Source organism: Mytilus californianus, unplaced genomic scaffold (assembly GCF_021869535.1).
Source record: "Mytilus californianus isolate M0D057914Y unplaced genomic scaffold, xbMytCali1.0.p SCAF_8, whole genome shotgun sequence".
Classification (NCBI taxonomy): domain Eukaryota; kingdom Metazoa; phylum Mollusca; class Bivalvia; order Mytilida; family Mytilidae; genus Mytilus; species Mytilus californianus.
The window spans coordinates 96,128,688-96,150,452 of record NW_026262734.1 but is presented as its reverse complement, the minus strand read 5'-3'; the positions used below and the strand labels follow the sequence as shown (position 1 = coordinate 96,150,452).

Here is a 21,765-nt window from a genome sequence, read left to right as displayed (position 1 = left end):
TGGTTATTATTAACATATATTTTTAATCTGTTATATGAAATTAAACAGCCCAATAAAAATACAATTGCACGATTTCACTTTCTATTTATATCTTTATTTATGTTAATATCGATTAAATAACCATCGGAGGTGTTCGGAGGTCAATTGATAGTTAACTATATAGCGTCAAGACTAAAATACACACGAAAGAAGCTACATATTATCGAGCCCATGCCCTGTAAATTGTTTATTTCAGACTTTTAAAAGTTTGGATGAATGTTTTACATGGTTATAAATCAAATATAAGAATTAGAGTCAAATCGGTGAACATGAATTTGACAGCTAGTGACCCTTTAAAACTGTATATTCGTATATTGATAATGGTAACACTAAAGGACAGAATGGACCTGATAATAGGTAGGGCCATTTTTAAATTGCAATTTCTTTTTCACTCCTTCAAATTAAAGTTTTAGTCAATAACATTTCTGTTTTCTTAAATAAAATTTAAAATGTTTTTCATACATGTAGATATTTTACTCATATTTTGAAATTTTTTTTTTTCAATTTTGAAATATTTTTTTTTTCATATTTGGAAATGATTGTCTCAAAAGAAATTTGAAAATTTTCTCCTGCATATAAAATATTGGTTGCGAGTTTTCATTTAACAAATAATGTTTAATCATCATATGCTTAAAATTTACGTAAACTTGGATGGATCTGAAAATACACAGTTGACAGTTTTATTTTTATTTTTCACTTTTCAATGGATAACCTTCAAATTAAAATTTTGTAAAATGAAAATTATTAAATTCAATTCAGTTAAATGGAAAGACGTTTTTTCAAAAAAATGTGTCCGTAGTACACGGATACCCCACTCGCACTATCATTTTACTGATTTCAGTGGACTGTGAAATTGGGGTAAAAAATCTAATTTGACATTAAAATTAGAAAGATCATATCATAGGGAACATGTGTACTAAGTTTCAAGTTGATGTGACTTCAACTTCATCAAAAACTACCTTGACCAAAAACTTTAACCTGATGCAGGACAAATGGACGAACGAACGGGCGGACGGACATACAAACGGACGCACAGACCGACAAACATAATGCCCCTAGGTATGGACAAAATATTCTTTAAAGTCAACACTCGGGAGTGAATGGGGAAAAGAAAAGGCCTAATAAATGTTTCTAAAAATATACAGGTAGATTTATTGAAACTTGTAAACTTGTAATGTTTTTCAATGAATCTTCTTCAATATTGGATTATGTTAAAGAAAAAGACGGCTGTTTTATATAATGAAAAGATCTGAATGTCTCTGGAAATTAAAAAAGAATACACACACAAATACAGGGTTTTCTTGTTCACTAGTATATATAAATGCGGGGATAAACTTGTGTATTGATTTAGTTATCAACAAAATGGTTCATCCTTGTTTCCCTATCAATGTTGACATTCTTATTCTTATAATGGCTGGACACAACTCATGCATTCGTAACCAATCTCTAGTTAATGGGTTGAATTGAAGGTCACATAAATAAGGATTTATTGAGATCGAATTATTCTATTGCAAGTGAATAATTCATCAGCGTTATTTCTTTGCTTATTTTGCCAAAATTGGCTGCGAAAAACGAATTATTATTTTATTATTTCACTTTTATTAATGATTGAACCAAACGAAATCAAAACTTTATTTTTTTCATATTTCGTAGCGCCCCTTTAAGATACAAAATCTAATCAACTACAAGTCATAGAGGAATGATACCTCTTTGATAACAACAAAGGAACTTAAAAAAAAGTTTGTAACCTCTACCTATATTTTACAGATGAATGATTATGATAAAAATTGTGTTAAGGTCCAGATGAAAGCAACAACAAGTAAAAGAGGAATAGTATTTGTTACTGTGCACTTCTTGTATATTTATGAATGTCCGCACACAAATTTTGTCACCTCAACACAAAAAAAAAAAAAAACAAAAAAAAAAAAAAAACTCGCCACTCGTTATGATGTGCCTTAGTGGAGATTTATTGCTGTACTGTGAATTCTTCACGTTGTTGTTATTTGCATTCTAATTCTTTTCACATACAAGCTTGTCTTGTTGCGATAGTCTGGGTATTTCAAAATGTTTTCCATATCCCATGTCAGGATCTTTGTCAGAAGTTGAAAATTTCATATCTGTATATTTCTCGTTATCTAGAAACTTTACTTTGATGGTGGATCTTGTTTGTTTCTATGAGGCTTCTTTCTCCTGTATATGTTTCACTCACGGGGTAATAATCGGAAAATTGTCGAAACTTATTGGATTTCTATATATTACATAGTCCGGATTATATACTTAAAAAGATTATCATTCCGATAAAATAGTTATTTTGCACTCAAACCCTCAGTTCTATTCCTTTTTCATAAACAATATTGCAAATCTTATATGTTTTAGTAAAATTCTATTTTGAATGACATTGCTGACCAACATAAATTAATTTGTTTCCAAAATGCAATACATAGTTTACTTCTGACAGATATTTGGTTCTCCTTGAAAAATACTGGGTCATGATATATCTAAATGGCTGTCCCGAGTTATCTGAAGATGTTTATTTGGGGTTAAATGATCAGAAATGTACAGAAATATTTTTGTTTTTAAATACTTAAAGTATAAACATATTAAGTTGTGAATAAGATGATACTGATCATTGAAATATGATTAAAGGCGTTAAAATTTCCCCTGTCGTAAAACGATTTCGTGATAAATTGGTCCTACTTCTTAATATCCTTATTTCAATCAGGGGCCTAGTTTTCGAAAGTATCTTATGACTAAGACATGTCTTATGATGGTCTTAAGACATGTCATAGTCGTAAGATATGTTTTCGAAAATGTCCCAAGTTATGATATGTCATAACTTATAACTTAAGACACCTCGCGACATGACTTATGATGGTCTTATGATTATCAAATCAAATTTTAATCACTTTTCATATATAATTTCATGTTCATTACAATAAGAATAATACTTGTGTTGCTCAGTCTGCTAAATAGTCGAGATTTGTTCTTCTCCACTTTGTCAATTAAAATTTGAATCTCCTGCGACGTAAAATTTTGACTCCTTTTCTACATGATTTTGTATCATGAAAATATGTAATTTATTTCATTCTCTATATAGTACTTTATCAATGTATTTGCACGGATATTTCGTTAAGCAAGTACTCGATGTACCGAATCAGATTTATCATATACAAACTTAATTTAATCAAATAATCATCTCAGATTTTAATTCCTTTTCATATATATTTTCATGTTTATTATAATAAAAAAAATAATTATGCGTAAATATTAAGAACGGTAAATTTTTATGTTCATACTTATTATTTTTATATTTATTGTTTATCATTTTTTTTTATCATTATTTAAAATCAAACAAGATATTCTGTTCACTTATGACAGTTATACGTGCACCATAGGTATGACTATCTTAGCTTTGATTTATATTATATGAAATGTCATATGATAGTCATAAGATGGTCATAAAATTTGTCCTAAGATATATATATATTATGACATATCTTAGGATACTTTCGAAAACCAAGACCCTGATTATTACAGTAATGTCCCAATCCGATCCGACAAGTCTTTTCATTCCCCCCTCCCCCTATAACTTATTTTTCGCGAAAAAGCAGAAAATTGTCGGTCTTACTGTCTTTAAAAGACTTGTAAGAAAAATAATCAAACGCATTATAGTATAGCGAATCAAGCAACATTCAATACAAAATAGAATACTGTATAAAACACAAAAAAAAAAAAAAAAATCAATATATAAAAAAATGTTACAGAATACCTTATTGTAAAGATAACAATACAAAACATAAAATGTTCAATAGACATCATAGTATACACTTTAATTTTTAATTATCTTACAAACATAGGACAGTTAAAGTTTAAGTTCTATAATTAATAATGAAAGAAACAACATGTGAAAACGTTACTTTACATTGAATCAGAAAATTTTCAACTTCATTCAAGTTCTAAATTTCATCGATCTTTATGCATTTATTTAAAAAGCTGAATTTGCGTCGCGTTTTTTTATTCCTCGATATTTATATATATAACAGACAAACAAAACAAGTCCAGAACAACATAGCAATGTGAATCAGATAATGATAAGGTAAGACTATTACTCTCAATATGTCTACGTTTGTCTATATTGTTCTGCATTGTATTTGCTATCTTCCTCTGTACGATTTTTTTTTCTTGGCGGTTATGACTTGTCTATAGATAAGCAAGATGAACGTCTATAGTGGAGCAGGAATTGCTGGTTCTTCCAGAGAACCTGGATCACCCGGTTTAATTCGGATCTATTCCTGCTGCTGAATCTTTTATTAGTTTTATATGTGGCATTGTTGACTGTTGTTTGTATTGTTTTGTAGTAGTATTGTCTATTTTTGGTTAGTTCTTTTTACAATTTTGGTATTGTATGTCTTTGTTTGTATACTATTCAAAAACTGGCTATAGTGTGAAACATGCCGTTTAGTGACGAGTTTTTGATGGGTTGAAAGAAAATCACAAACATTATATCATTTACAACGTTATAGGCAAAATATAGTTTTTGACATATATGCTCCTAACATAGGAATCCTGTTACTGATATAAATTTTAAGAAAATAGCCATATCTTAGTGTTTTTTTGAATATTCAGATCTACAGAGATGTCGTATCAATAATATTTCATGTGACCACATTATGGTAACTAGGAAGTAAAGCCATTTTAAATTCTTCATTCCGAGATCAAAATTAATAAGCTGGCGAAGCATAATTACATTTCAATATTATAGTAAAAAAAAAATGGATCTTGATTTTTTTAAGAAATAACTTTGAAATTAATGTCGTTGGTATGTCATTTAGACAAAAAGTGTTATTGAATTGAATTTTCAGACATGATTTTTAATTTGGTTTAATGTTCAGAAATGCGACATAAGTTTGTTAGAAAATCAAATTACACACATTAAGTTGAATAATTGTGACTAAAAAGGTATGGCAATGGATACTTGATTTCATTCAACATAGTATCTTTTATTATATGTCTTCGTAACTACTTAATGTCTGCCTAGGAAGAAAATTGTCAGCAAAAATAATGGAAGTGGCTAAAATATGAAAATAAATTGACGCGTTAAGTTAGTCACCTGTGTACCTGCAGCCTGTCTAAGTCAGAAAGCTAGTTGTCAGGTTGACAACATTATACACAAACACGTTTCCATTCTCATTAGCAACTAAAACTTTATTGTTCGAACGGTCGTACTGCAAAGCCGATAGATGAAATAGTCCTTCCTTCCCAGATAATAGTTCTCTATGGCGTCTGTCATCTGGGAGATAACAATCTGTGTTTTTTTTTACATTAAAATCTCCGGGTAACGAACGTTCAATACCTTCTGAATAAAGTTCATAGACGAGACAACCTGTATTTAACAAAAAGATTTATAAAAGGTCTCCTTGTCGACTTTTCCCTTTTATCATAGAGGCAGACTTCATACAGTAGCTTCTCAGAAAGAATGAAAAGAAACTACGCTATCGTTTAACATTACGTTCCGTCATATAGATGATGTTCTGTCACTAAATCATTCCATGTTCGAAGATTTTGTTGACAGCACGTATTCCGTTGAACTTGAAATATACTTGAATTTAACAGACACAAGTTGTTTCCTTTTTCCTTTTTCCTTGTTCGATATTCAAATTTTGAAAAAAGTCTTGAATTTACTGTTTGTCTATCCCATGTTTTGATTTACATCCCGAAATTGATAATAAAGGTCGAAGAATAAAAGCTTCAGGAGTACTTGGATCATCACTGTTTTATTTTTGATATATTTTTGTGTTTCATTTGTTTTGTTGATTGGTTTTTAAATCAGTCTTTTCCAAATTGGGTTGATAATCTTCGACTTATGTTTCTTTTGCCTGTTTGATATAAATTCATGTCTTTTATTCCAGGGATTGTATTTCCTATCATGATTATCTTGATAGAGGGTTGCTGCTCACAAGGAAGCTATTAAACTAAGATTTCCAAGTGGTGAAGTTGAAATCATCAATTCCTGAATTTTACGGAAGCCACCGCGATTTGGTTTACCGTTGTCAAATATCTGTTTCACAGATCACGATGGATATGATCAAATTACAATACCCCCTTTTCCCCGAATGTTACCTACCGAACTAGACTTATCACCGGGTTTGTTCTTACATGTGCAACACGAGACATATGTGGAGCAGGATCTGCGTATCTTTCCTGAGCACCTTAGATCTCTCTCGGTTTTTGGTGGGTTTCGTGTTGTTCAGTCTTTAGTTTTTCTCTAGTGTGATTTTTGTACTGTTGTTTGTCTTTTCGTCATTTTTCTTTTTTTGCAATGGCGTTGTCAGTTTATTTTCGACTATGAGTTTGAATGTCCTTTTGGTATCTTTCGCCTCTGTTTTATAAGGGAGCATATTCTAATACGCTGAATTTCTTTCATTATTACTAAGTAATATAGGAACAAAATTTACTCTACATGTACTTTATCGACTGACAGAGAATCCATAATCAATAATACGAGGTTTCAAAAATGGAAAAGACGGTATTAAACAAAGCTTATTGTCATACAACATCAAACACGAAAGCGGTTTCCTTATTATTGGCAACTAAAAGTTTATTGTTCGATCGGTCGTACTCCAAAGATACTGGATGGTACAGTCCGTCTTTCTCCGATAATAATTGTCTATAACGTTGACCATCTGTAGAGATAACGACCACATTGTGAGAATGTGTTCCGGCAACATATACATTCCCAGCATTATCGACAGATATACCGAAGGGAAAGGTCAGAGCACTGCTTTTGCTGAATGTCCATAGTGTTTACCATGGAAATCACAACAGGTAACATTGTCATTGATAACGTTTGTGTAAAACAGCTTGTCACCGTGAGTAGCTACATTAGCTTGTTCTGACATTTTACTAGTGCTAATACTGGTTATAGATTCATCACCAAGACTGACCATCTTTATTCCCTTCTCTCCAGCACAGTACATCAACTTTCCATCTTTGAATACTACTCCGTAGTTGGCGGAATTGACCTTCAATGTTTTCTTCACTTTTCTGTTTTTAACATCGATTATATTGATCTGTTTTGAACCTACAGTTCCACCCGATGTAACAGCTACAGAATTATCTCCAATATATACCACATCCAAAACAGGCCCAATTTTGTTCAGATCAAAATCATATGAACCATTCGGCTTTAAAACCCGTACTTGATCGCTAGTACAACATGAGAAAATCATTTTACCATCAGGAAGGAAGGTACATCCACAAACGTTTGGCAGTTTTGTTTGTATTGTTTGTTTTACCTTGAGACTTACATTATCGAAATGGTTTGTTGAAGGAGGTACAATTATCTTAGCTTGTTTATTTCTTCTTTTCTGGATGTATATATTACACGCAGTGAAACTCGCAATAACTTCTCCAAACGTCTTCGTTGTAGTGGCCAATTCCTGCAATGCTGTGTTCATCGTATACGATATATCGATTTGGTGCAATTGTTCGCTTTTGCAGATTGATTGAATATAAATCTCTTCTTTGATAATATCTTTTTCAACGTGTTTCATTGCAATGAATGATTGCAGGTTAGAGGCATATCGCTTTGTATTTTCAACGCTATCTTTGTATTCCAAAATCTCCTTTTCTCTCTGCATTAATGACGTCAGTAGTTGTCGAATTTTGTTACTTTCTTTTTCTTCCACCGTTTTAATTTCCTTCAATATCTTATCTTGAAGTTCATCAAGATAGTCATTAATTTTGTTTCGAAATTGCCGAATTTCCAATTCAACAATCTTTCTCTTCTCTGCAAGTGATGTCAAATTTTCCTCCCGATTTATACGCACTCTTTTGATATTCTCAGCGGTTTCTGACAAGGCGTGTTCCATTTCCTGAAACGCAGCTGAAGATTTCACATTGTGTATCATGGTTCTGATATCAGTTAAATCATTACATCTGTTATGATCCTCTACACATTTCCTACAGCATGGACAATCGTGTTTCCTACAGAAAAGTTCGTATTTTTCGTTATGCTTGTTACAAAATTGCGCTATTTGTAAAATTTTCGCTGGTAGCTTCATATATTCCCCAATGAGAACTATTTCATGATTCCTTGTTGCCTTGGAAAAACTGTGATGTTCCTTACAATCTTCACAAAGTCCTTCATCACATTCTGAACACCAGACTACCGATGGTTTGGTAACATGGCGATGCTCACAGACACCACACACACTCGGGTTACTGGCCATGATTCTGTAATGTAATATTAAGTATATACTCGATTATTATTGAAAGCTGTTTGATTGATTCATTTTTTTCAATTTGATTTATATTTCAGTCTGACTACTTAAGTTTTTATCCGAACCTGTACCTACGTTAACTATGGAGCAGGGAGATTCAGATATTACGGATGTATATTTGTGTGTAATATTTAGAAAACAAATTCCTCTTGACACTAGAAATAAACATTTTTCAAGTGAAAAACAATTTTCTACATTATTGCTAAGATAAACTTACAGATTCAGTTCGTTTTGAATTATTCTCAATTACTGATGTGTCCTAGTATTTTTACCAAGCTGAATTAATACTCCATGCCACACAGATAGTCATTAATGGACAAAGAAAGACAACCGATCGCTTCAGTTTACCAATAACTATTTTCATTACCTAGCACTGGGTCGATAAAACTATTTGTGGACAGGCTAGTCACCGAGGGAACCAAAAGCTCTGTAATCAGTATTTCTATATTGTCATGATTTATACATACCTTTTTTAGTTATCTGTTGATACAACTAGAAGTTATTAAGAAGATAAGGATCCAACTCTCTAGATAAAACCTTTGATTGATTTGGCTATTCACAAACTCTGGCCCCTTATTGCAGATTATACCTACGATGTTATAAATTCGCATTCACAGGAAAACTACAAAACTTTCGAGCAGCAAAACAAAACATATCTTGATAGATCCTTTTTTTAGATATAAGATAATATGCAGATGCTAGATCCTCTGTTAAAGAATACATTTTCCAAAATATACAATTGAAATTTATCCACATCAAATCATTTTCAATAATTAAGCGACCAATATTCCCTATTAAGACATTGACACTAGATCGCACATGTATATCCAAAACGAAAACAATTTTTAATTTCATAATGTCAATTTTTCTTTCCTCTGATTTTGATAGTTCTTTTATTCTTTTGCATTGATTGATGATTTACCAATTGGATCAAATTCGATGAATGTAATATGGCATTACTAAAACAAATTTACTGTTTGGCTATATAGATATCAATTTTTTTAAAAAACTACTACAAAGTTTCATCCATTTTATGAGGTAATCGAGTGGATAATTATATTGACCGTGAGAGTAACTGGTCAGGAGTTCATTACGAAGTTCGAACATAAGTTTATATCAAGGGAGTTCCCATTGTGGCGTATCCCAAAGTGATAGTCTGTGATTTGGTGTTACTGAATGTTCATGTCATTGGCAATTGAATAGCTGTTGTGATAATAAATTGTAGCTATTACTGTGGATATCTAATGGATAAAAAAGCCCAATAATTTCGGTTATTTTTTATCAAGTTCTTCTTAGAATGGAATGTATCAACACCATATATGAGATTTAGAAAGGTGATAATTGATATTCGAAAACTTAGCACGACTTGTAATATACAGCATTTGATTTTGTAAGAAAAAAAATCTATTATTTCAAAGTACAGATACGAGATAATAGACAATATGCATGTAAGCGGAATTATACTATAAGTAATCGAAATGTGACCGGAAAGAAAAAGATATTAAATGGACAATAAGTTAATGTTGTTTATGTCGATTTCAGGAAATGTTCCATACATTTCCTGAATTCGACATTAACAACATTAAATTATTGTCCGTTGTTCAACTATCGCAATATTGAATGTTGGCAGAGATTTCTGAATTTAAGTATCAGTTTATATGATATACGAAGATTATTGTTCGCAAGGCATTATATGCTACCCTTCTAGAATACCTTATTATATAAACGGTTTGTTTTATTGTTGTTGAATTGCGTATAATTATTTTATATCTTTTTCTTTGTCGTACTTCTGGAAAATAAAATCCTGTTAGGCAGTGTCAAACATTGCATATTGAAATGAGAAGATGCGGTATAAGTGCCAACGAGACAACTCTCCGTCCAAGTCACAATGTGTAAAAAGTAAACATTTATAGGTCAAAGTACGGCCTTCAACACGGAACCTTGTGTCTGCAAAATGCCAAAAAGAAAAAAAAAATCAGAAAAATTACTTAATATAAAGTTTTATCATACATGTTTTAATAGGATAAACTAACATCACCTGGATAAATTTGACAATATGTGTTTAATTAATACTTCCATAAATGTTTTGCAAAAATATATGGTTTCGAAAGTATCTTTGAGTTCTATGTTTATGAAAAATGACACTTTCCGATTTTATTTTCCAATGCAAAAAATCTCGGGTAGTTCTGATTTTATTTTCCAATGCAAAAAATCTCGGGTATTTCAAAATAACCTTTTCAAAACAAGCTAGCTACAAAAATATGACCAATCGTATCTGCTTGTTGATATGTCAATTGCAAAAAAATGCCAATAACATAAACTTATATACAATATGTACAAGTATATCGATCGTTATTCTATCAACTTATTCTAAAAGAACAATAGAAATCAAAGAATATTCCAGCACATCACGCAGGTATAAAACAGTGGAAGAATATTTAAATTCAGATAACGTTTATTTTTTAATCGACACACATTTATGGTAACTAGAATTTGCACTCAGACTATAACTAGATATTGAACACAAATTCAAATCGGAGCTTGAAGTATAACTCGATGGTAAGACACACTCGAAAAACCATCTCAAAGGAAGTAGATGGAAAAAAGAAAACGAAATATGTCCCTTTCATACTGTCAACATACGCGTTATAGAAGGGCAAACGGTAAAAACTATTGAAATTAATAGATATGGTACGATCAAATTGTGAAACAGGTAATCGCAAAGTATTTTATAAATTTTATTACGGAAAATAAGACGTTTTCGGTTAAAAATAGTACGTTAAACGAATAGAAAGATATAGAAAATTGTCATGCTATAGATTCTCACGTGGAATTGCCAGTTAAAAGCATTACATACCTCAAATTTTCTGATGCGTGTTCACCAACACTATAAATAGACCAGGGATGTAATTTGTCATGTGATTATATTTACACTACATATATTATGTTGGGTGGCGGTTATTTTCAAACTTACTTTTCGACTCAACAATTTTACAACATTCAGAAATAATTTGGTTATTGTGATCAAATTTGTTTTAATTGTACATGCTATACCGAATTTGGTCTGTTTACTAATTTTGGTCTACTAAATATTATTTTATCTAATTTTAATGGGATGTATTTTAATTTCAGATCTCTAAGGCAAGCATCTGGTTATTTCAAATACTTGCATTTTCATTAATTACCTCTAATAGAAAACACATCGAATGTACATTTAACGACACATTATACGAGAATTACAGCTTCATAAAGAGGTTAGCAATATTGATATACGATATACTATAAGCAAACACACATTATTACGTATATAGTTGTAATTGTTATATATAACTATATACATAATATATACGATATAATTGTAATAGTTATAATCTAAATAAGCACTCAATTAAACGGTAACAACTTTGTTCTACGGCAAATCTTTCCATGCCATTCAAGGAGCTGGGATTATCATGAAGACACAGACAAATGTTAACAGAATGTGTTGTGTTTTGTCTAGTTTGGAAGCTGTCTGATTAACGCATTCCCAATATCGCCTTTTACTCATATATGATAAGGTAAAAAAAAAATAAGCACTATGACAAACGCTTGGAAAATCTAAATGATTCAATTACTCCATAGAGAAAGGAAAATGTGCTGCGATTTGTGTAATTTTCGTCAACTTATCAAACCAACTGTAACATGTGTAATAATATAGCTGCATAACCCATGAAACGGAAATTTTGTAACAAGAATCACAATTGTTTTCAAGTACCTAAATTTAACATTTAATTCAGAAATGTGTTTTGATTAACTTTTGATCGGGTTATTATGTGCCAAAAAAAATTTTTTTTCCAAGGAAGGCATTTCGTCATATGATAATATTAACATAACATATCTTATGTCGTGGCGGTATTTCTGTATTATTATCCGATTTAACAAGTAACAAAAAATAATAATACACATTTTTATTGTAATCAAATTTTACGATATCATAACTCCGGAGTAAATACACTGACACATGTATGTACATATCTTATCATTGAACTGATAATGTCCGTCATTCATTATCTAAAGTAAGTGTATTTTATCTAATTTTAGAAAACGTAGAGTGTTATCATTTAGAACATCTGGACTTTTTAAACACATGCATTTTCATTAATGACAGCTTTGACAAAACACATCGACTTGTACATGTAATGATTCATTACACGGGTATTTAAACGGATTAAATAACATTTATATATACTATATCTAAGCAAACATACATCTTTATGTATATAGCTGTAGTATCTATATATATATTTAACCTAATATGCACTCAATGGTATATTTTAATCTAAGGTCCACGATAACAAATTAAGTTTACGATAAATCTTTCTAAGTCATTCAACGAGCTATGATTTACCTAAACACAAAGACAAAGCTTAACAGAATATGTTGTGTTTTGTACAGTTTAGATGCTATATCATTAACACATTTCAAATATCTTCTTTCATTTATATAGATTCAACTAAAAAAGTGAGCAAAATGACAAACTTCCGGACAATTTAAATGATTCAATAGCTCAAGTGAGAATGGCAATTTGGCTGCAATTGTAATGGTAATCTGACTAATGGTTGCAACCATCAAAGTTCTATTGTTCTTAAATCAATTTACTGAATACATAAGGTAAAAAGGTAATAAGAGGTATTGGAAAAAAGGGTATTGCACTAAAGAGACAAGGCTAAGTACAAATTTCGCCAAAGGAACTTTGTATAACTCACTAGCGACATGTTTTCACGAGCTTAGATCTATAGATAGCAGCATAGTCATCTTATGTAATTTTATCGCCCGTGTTCTATTCCTGAATATGGCATCGCTACTGTCTGTTAGATTAGGTTAAAGCAAATGGTCTTTGATACAAAATAGAATACACAAGGTGACACACTGTAAAAATATTCGACCTAAGTCCGTATTCAGAGACAAAGAAGCTGTGAAATGTCTGTGCTTTCTCCACAATAAATATGTTGTTCATGCAGACAAAGCTTGAAACGATAATATATTGTCTGTAAATCCTAATACTACGAGTGTCTTATCAAATAATTAGGAATAAATAAACACGCGGGTATACCCACATACAAAAACGTAACTTTCGAGGACTTACCTTGTTAGTATTTGATACATGAACTTCACAAGGCTCCATAAAAGCAACGGTACATTGCCGGCTCATCTACATGTTTTACATAAGAATTGTCTGTTCGATTGGCCAACATTTTGTCCGCAGTGAAATAGGATTACAGAAGTACTGTGATACTGTTCACCGCATGTTGATTCTTAAGAACTCGAAAGAACTTCTGAAAAATGTTCAATCTCGGTCATTCTCTGAAATACATTCTATCAAGACTCTCGACTATTACACCCTTTACACCATTATACCACATAAAAATTGAAAACCCGTCTAAAAAATATATTCCACAAATGCTTTTCTCCACCAAAATAGTACGCTAAAAACTTATTGATTTGTGATATAGTTCGGCATATTGTGTTAAATATATGAGCCAAATAAGATATGCTACATCGAAGAACAAATGATGAGTATGATAGAGTTCCTCATTGACAATACATTTGATGAATTTGGAGGTATACTTTTTCTGCATAGTGGTCTGGATGTCTATCTGAACCAATTGATAAACCTCAAATTCGACTACAGCGGTCATCTTAGTACCAGAATCTCTGAAAAACGAACATATTTCGATTTTGAATACAATACTCAAGAATGCAACTGCTACTCATTGTTTGTAAAACGTCATCTGTGTCTTAGAAAAAATTTAATGAGCCATGGTTTTGTCAAAGAACGTCTGTCTTTTTTTTTTTATCAAAAAGTTCATCGGAAAGTACCAAGACCTAATACATATAGATATATGTTCAGTGTCTACTACACTACTACACAAATGATACAATATTGTATTGAGTTATAGATTCTAGATGCTGAAGTTGTGAATCTTTATTTTCACTTGTTAATAATTTTTCAGTATTCCCTTTTTTTTTGTGTTAGCTATTGTGTCCTTTTGGTCGCTTTTTGCTTTTGGCGTTCAGTGATCAAGGTGGTCCCAAAGGTGCGCTTCTGATGAAAGAGGTTTTAACTTGTTTTTTTTTAACCCTTGTTTTTATAGTTTACTAAATTTGAACTTTATCGGGAAAGTGCATACTAGTGCGGCATGGCGTTGTATGTACTATCAAATACCAAAAATATTGTGTTGGATGTCTGTGATGTATGTTTACACAGTTTTGGCTGGTGGATCCAAATTATTGTCACAAGAACCAATTATGTTTGTTTGGGTTGCTCACCAGATTTTGTCAATATAACGGAAATATAAACAACTGTGATTCAAATGGGAGTTTTAGCTAGCTATAAAACTTTTTTTAACCCACCATTTTCTTCTGAAAATGCCTGTACCAAATTGGTCTTGTTTGTTGATATAGAAAACGTTTGATTTTGTCAGTTTTTATTGACTCCCCACTATTGGAATTGACCTTGGAGGTCGAAAAGAACTGACGTTGGCATTCCTTGATCGTTTTGATTATACTCTGTGATGTACAGTAGACTAAAAAATCAATCTGCAACAAGTCTTCTGCTTAAACGTTAATATGAATCAGATAATTCTTAGTAAACACTGGTGCTTATATTTTTCAAACCACAAACTATAAGAAAAAAATAATATTTAGGTTTCTCAAATAGTTTTCTGCATTTTATTTCTTATATGTCACTAAGAGAATTTTTCATCGACGGATATGACTCAGCACTAGATTTTAGCTTAATTAGCAAGATGGGTATTGCTAGTGGAGCAGTAACTGGAGACACTTCCGGAGACTCTAACGTTTGTTTATTTTGCCTCGTTTGTAATGCATTGTCTTGTCTTGAACTGGTTACTAGGTGTTAAAACCATGAAAATTAATTATAAAATTTTATTTTAAAACAATCAAGAATTTATTCATATTTGCATTGTCAAAGGCGACATAGTGATTCTAACATTAATTTAGCGGCACACCAACAAATACAAATGTAAAGAGAAAAGCCATATCCGATTACACATCAATATTTAAAAACTGATATGTGAGGTGTAAAATCTCATCAAAGTCAACTGGCTATTAATTTGGAAACCATGCGCGCTTTTGTGTGTACATTAGAATTATCCATAGCTCGAACCAAAACAGTATGAAACCCAAATCAAATACGAAGCAAAAGGTCAATGTAACCAAAAATTCAGAAATATTTTTTGAAAATCAGTTATAGGCCATTAAAACTTTTAAAAATCTTAAAAGTTTCGAATAACTCAAAACTCTATCAACAGGATGTGAAAATAACCCAAATAAATGTTGGTGTGTCCGATGCGCTCTTCTAGACATAACTCAACCAGGACGGCTCAAACCAACAAAAAATGAAAGTTATTGGTGGCGAAATATCTGAAGACACGAGGAGCTTTTTACCAATAAAGAAACATTAAAAGAAAAGCCAAATCCAGCCAAGGTTAACTTTGCTTAAGGGTGTTTAAGCATTAGTTTCTTTATAATTAAAATTAACAGAAAGAGGCCGTATCAATAAAATTCTATGTCAACGCATGAGGGTATACTAGTTGAATTGACACACACATGTCTCAACAAAATAAGTGATTGAAAATAATGAAAATGTTTCCAACAATTGTCGAATATGGATACAATATTACTCAATGATTTTAAATGATGACACAAATATTTTATTTATAGAGTAAATTGCATTAAATGGTATGTGCTTATTTCCAGGATAAAAAATTAGAAGTGTAATCATTTTACAACAATTTAAAAATTTTAGCCATAGAATCAAATAAATAAAAGTATTTCTTTTGCACTATTTTTATGCAATTATTCAATGTTTCTTGATCAGTTTGCATGTCTTTTTACTTTTGTTTTATGATTATGAAAGGGACATTATTTACTCTGAACATCAAAGTTCACGCATTAATCTGAAAAAAATATCTAAAATAAAGGGCAATGGATCCCTTATTTCAGTCAACATAATACGTAAACATTTCTAAAATTATGTCTTAAGAATTACTTCATGTTTTTGTGATAAGAAAGTTGTCAGAAAACTTATAAACTGTCGATTACTTAAATAAATTGACATGATGTGTGATTCACAAAACTAATTGAACGAAGTCTTTGTCGCTGTATTTTCATTTGCTTTGTGCATTTACTGATGATGTTGGAATTTTTATTAACACGGAACTATTTTCATACGGTTTTCTCGTTAATGAAGACAGTTAGGTGACTTTTAAATGTTTAAATTGTGAAACCTTTTTTTGTCTCATTGACGAATATTTTCAGACCTGTTATATTCATATTGCCAATGCAGTTCTATTTCATGTCTTTGTTGATAAAAAGTAAGAATTTTCCTTTCAATGAAAACTAACTATTAAACATAATTTACTGTTATACAACATCATATACAAACGCCTTATTATTCCAATTAGCCACTAAGAAAACTAGCCATTACACAAATCTAATTGTTATACAACATCATACACGAACGCATTTCTACCAATATTATTGGCAACTAAAAGTTTATTGTTCGATCGGTCGTACTCCACAGCTGTTGGCCAGTTCAGTCCATCTTTCGTCGATAATAGTTGTCTATGGCGTTTTCCATCTGTGGAGATAACGACCACATTGTTAGAATGAAATCCCGCTACATATTCCATCATTGTCGACAGATATACCGAATGGATAGTTCATGTCACTCTTTTTGCTGCATGTCCATAGTGTGTTACTATGAAAATCACAACATGTAACACTGTGATTGGCTTCATTTGTGTAGAATAGCTTGTCGCCTTGGGTATCTACGTTAGCCTGAAATGACATTTTACTAGTGGTGATACTGGTTTTAGATTCATCACTAAGACTGATCATCTTAAGTCCATTCTCTCTAGCACAATAAATCAACTTTCCCTCTTTGAATGTTATTTCGTGAATGGCGGAACTGACGTTCAATGTTTTCTTCAATTCTCTATTTTGAACATCGATTATATTGATCTGATTTGAATTTAATGTTCAATCTAACGTAACAGCTACAGAATTATCTCCAACATATACCACGTCTCAAACAGGCCCAATTTTGTTCAGATCGAAATCAGCTGAACCGTCTGGCTTTAAAACGATCAATTGGTTGCTATAACAACTTGCAAATACCATTTTACCATCAAGGAGAAATGTACACCCTCGGACGGCTGACAGGTTTGTTTGTATTGTTTTTCTCAACTTAAGACTAACATTATCGAAATGTTTTGCTGGAGGAGTTACAACTATCTGAGCTTGTATGTTCTCTTTGTTCTGGATGGATATATCACATGATTTGGAACTGACCAAAACATCTCCAAACGTCTTCATGGTAGCGGTAAATTCCTGCAATGCTGTATTTATCCTACACGATATATCGATTTGATACATTTGTTAGCTTTTGCTGACTATCTTCTTTGATAATACCTGTTTCTATATTTTTCATTGCAATGAATGACTGCAGGTCCGAGGCATACAGCTTTGTATTCTCAGTGCTAACTTTGTATTCCAAAATCGCCTTTTCTCTATGTCTTAATGACGTCAAAAATTGACGAATTTTGCTACTTTCCTTTCGTTCCACCGCTTTAACCTCCTTCATTATCTCATCTTGAAGTTTATCAAGACGGTCGATAATCTTGCTTCGAACTTGTTGAATTAGAACCTTTCTCTTCTCTGCTAGTGATGAATAGTTTCCTTCACTATTTATACGGACTCTTTTGATATTATCGGCGGTTTCTGACAAGGCGTGTTCGATTTCCTGGAAAGCTGTTGAAGATTTAACATTGTGTATCATGTTCCTGATATCCGTTAAATCTTTACAGTCGTTGTGATCCTCTACACATTTCCTACAGCATGGGCAGTCGTGTTTTCTACAGAAAAAAATCGTATTTCTCGTTATGTTTGTTACAAAAATGCGCTGTTTGCAAAATGTTGGCTGATAGCTTCATATATTTGGTAATTGGGACAGTTTCATGATTACGTGAACTCTTAGAAAAGCTGTGATGATCTTGACAATTTTCACAAAGTCCTTCGTCACATTCTGAACACCATATTACTGATGGTTTGGTAACGTGACGATGATCACAGACACCACAAACATTCGCGTTACTGGCCATTATTCTGTAATGTAATATGAAGTTAATATAAAACTGCACTTCTATTGAAAAAAATATCAAAATCATTTGTTTTCAGTTTAATTTTTATTTCCGTCTTACTTTTGGAGTATTATTAGAATCTTTATCTATGTCTGTTTAATTGGTTAAAAGAAATACTTGTTTTTTTTTTGTTTCGAATCTGAGAAATCCATGAATATCATTGTATATCTTCGTGGAATTTTCAGCTTATTAATTCCTATTGATACTAAAAACAAACAAATTAATATTTCAAATAAAAAACGTTGTCATCAATTGGTCATATAGCTTCTCACGTGATGAAGTTCTTATACATCCTTTGCTTTCATTTATTATTTGGATTGAGTTTTCCTGATGTAAGTTAAGACAGAAAAGCACAAAAAATTTGACAAAAAAAAACATGTGAAAAATGATTATAACTTGAGTTTAAATTTCCAGTTACAGTTGGAGTAATTATTACTGTCAAACACCGATATTATATTCGAGTTTGTATGACAGAAAAAGGTACTGTAAAATTAGAAATTATTGAGTGCATTTATTATTGCGAATTTTTCATTTTAGACTCAAATGCGATTTTAATTTTTGCGATATTGAGAAAAATCCTGTTTAATTCATATAAAAAATTTCAAAATGCGAGTTTAAATTATTGGGATTATAACCCTGTCGCATTTTTTGCAATAATAAAAACATCGCAATAATTTCTGAATTTACAGTATTTAAAGACTTCAAGTTACAATCTAACCCAAAATTCGAGTTAAATCTGGACTTCTGTTTGAGTTGTAGTTTGATTGAAAAAGTTATGAAATAATGTAAAGTTTATTCACTTGTTGAAACTTTATTATCATAACATATAAAGTAATGTGCTCAGCAAGATTCCGTAGTTTCGTTTCGTCATATATTGTTGATGCAAGACATTTTAAAATAGTGTTGTCAAATTGAACAGTTTTGCCTAACCGGTTACTCGGATAATCTTTCGACCGATTAACCGGTTAACCGGTAGTTACGTTGATGTTCAAAGCCTTATTTAAAGTACTTAAGGAATGGATGTTTTTATGATACAATTAATTGACGTTTATCCAAGGGCATTATAACACAATAATGCAAACACTAACAAAATTATGGTTTAAATATATAATAAATTAAAAAACAAAATTATAAGTATGAACATTTAGTAAACAATAAAAAGGATGACCATCGATACTTTGTTTTTCATTTTTCCTCGGGTACATAGTTTTTGTTCAGGAATATTATCTGGTCAATCACAGAGGAAGACAGTCGATTTCTAAGTTTAGTAAGAATAAGACCCGAAAAACCATGAAAAAATTCGTTCTGACGGAACTGAGGTAGCTGGAATACTCAAATACTGTCTCGCTAGCACAGAGAGTCTAGGGAATTAACAATTATTTTCTTTCCACCACTCGATTGGGTTTGCATCTTGCACAGCACGTTCCTTGATGTATAACGACATTTCCGATTCATCTTGAAAGGACGTGTCTTCATCGGTGTCAAACAAAAGAAAATCCAAAGATCGTTGGACTTTCTGTTTCTTGGCAGGTTGCTTGTCAACTTCAGTTCCACTGTTTTTTGGTGAATTTTTAACTGCAGACTTTAATGGAACATCGTCTAATTTTGACTCTAACATTTCAATCGCGACCTTTGTCTGTTCTGTGGAAAAAAGGTTAAGTGTTCTATACCTCGGATCAAGCAAGGAAGCAAGTGCATGCTGTGTTGATCCAGTTTTAATACTACACGGCTTAAAACGAGTGATAATTTCTTCAGAAATACTTGCTTTCATTTTATGTGCAAGAGCACTATCCTCTTCAGAATTTTTTTTAAGTGTTTCTTTAAGAGTCCGTGGACAATAGGAAGCATAACAGAGGCTGAGACGTCCTTTTCTAGACGGAGATTTGAGCCATATAATCCCACTCATGATCTTTGAGAAGCATATGTGTGTCACTTTTCTTAGTAACAGTTGTATCCAGTTTTACATCTGTAATCACTCTACGTTGTTCACATAGGCGTTCAAGCATTAGCTGAGTCCAATTCCATCGCGTTACAATGTCTTGTTCAAGTTTGTTCTGTCGTAGTCCGAACAACTTTTGTCGTTTCCTCATTTCTGCTGTTATTGTAGTTGAATGCTTAAAATGTCCCACTTACTTACGGGCACGTGAAGTAAAAGTTTGGCAATAGCGGGTATTTACAAGCATGGTTTGATGCAAAGCTGAATGGTATGAACAAAGCATTTTATATCCTCAAAGTCACATTCTTTTGATGCACAATTCATGTTTCTAGCATTGTCATGTACAGAACTCACAATTTTACCGTCTAATTCAAAATCTGAAACTGTAGATTTTAGCCGTTCCGAAAGATTTTCGCCTGTATGGCGTTCCGGCATTTCACGAGTAACGAGCACATTTGACTGTAAATTCCAGTCTTTGTCAATGTGATGTTCTATGACTGTTAAAAAGCTTTTTGTAGCACTCGATGTCCATGTATCAGAAGTAAAGGATACGCTGTCAATCAGATTTAACTCTTTAGTCAAATTTTCTTTTTTTTCACTAAATGACTTTCCTATTCTGGATTTTATAGTATTTCTAGATGGAATTTTAAATTCTGGAGCTTTTATCAACATAAGTTTTGAAAATCCTTATAACCGCTGATTGCTTAACTTTCTCATGTGTGTCAGAAAAATCACTGGGATGTTTCAATTTTAGATGATTTAACATATTACTTGTACCACCAGTATAGACTAATTCCATTTCACATAGTTTACATTTCACTATTTTCGAGTCAGCATTACGTTTAAAAAAGGACCAAGCCTTAGATGATGGAGGTGGCATATTTACATGTACGCACAGACAATATAAAGTCAAAGTGAAGAAATAAACTAAATCGTAAAATTTAATCAGCTTACAACTGTTCAAAATAAACTTATGCTAATTATGTTTACTTTATACTTGCCCGGAGCTGATAGACAAGTTGACTGTGTGCTAATTAAGTTAATAGAATTTAAATGTTTTCAAGGTTATCAAGAGTAATCAATATACTGAACAATTGATCTGTCAGCTAATCATTTAATCATTCCACAATATTTACTAATGATTTCAATACACATTTATATCAATTTTATAAAAATTAAAAAAAAAGTCCGATTAACCGGTTACGGATTTTGATATTCGGTATTCGGTCCTTTCGACGGTTAACCGTTGACAACACTACTTTAAAACTAATGGAAATGTATATCCGGAAATGAATAAATCAAC

General features: G+C 31.8%; 2 protein-coding genes across 3 annotated transcripts in view; both read right to left on the bottom strand.

Moving 5' to 3' along the window:
• LOC127712726 (uncharacterized) overlaps positions 1 to 21,765 on the bottom strand; it is a 202,813-nt gene that overhangs the window by 113,039 nt on the left and 68,009 nt on the right. The window lies entirely within an intron of this gene.
• On the bottom strand, positions 6,497 to 11,219 carry LOC127712728 (E3 ubiquitin/ISG15 ligase TRIM25-like). The gene is made up of 2 exons (XM_052219337.1): positions 11,179 to 11,219; positions 6,497 to 8,274 (listed from the first exon to the last, which is right to left on the bottom strand). Exon 2 carries the CDS (start codon positions 8,268 to 8,270, stop codon positions 6,810 to 6,812), a length of 1,461 nt encoding a protein of 486 aa, XP_052075297.1. The 5' UTR covers positions 8,271 to 8,274; positions 11,179 to 11,219; the 3' UTR covers positions 6,497 to 6,809.

Excerpts from the sequence above, each read along its gene's own strand:
- LOC127712728 (XM_052219337.1), bottom strand. The coding sequence starts at position 8,270 with ATGGCCAGTAACCCGAGTGTGTGTGGTGTCTGTGAGCATCGCCATGTT.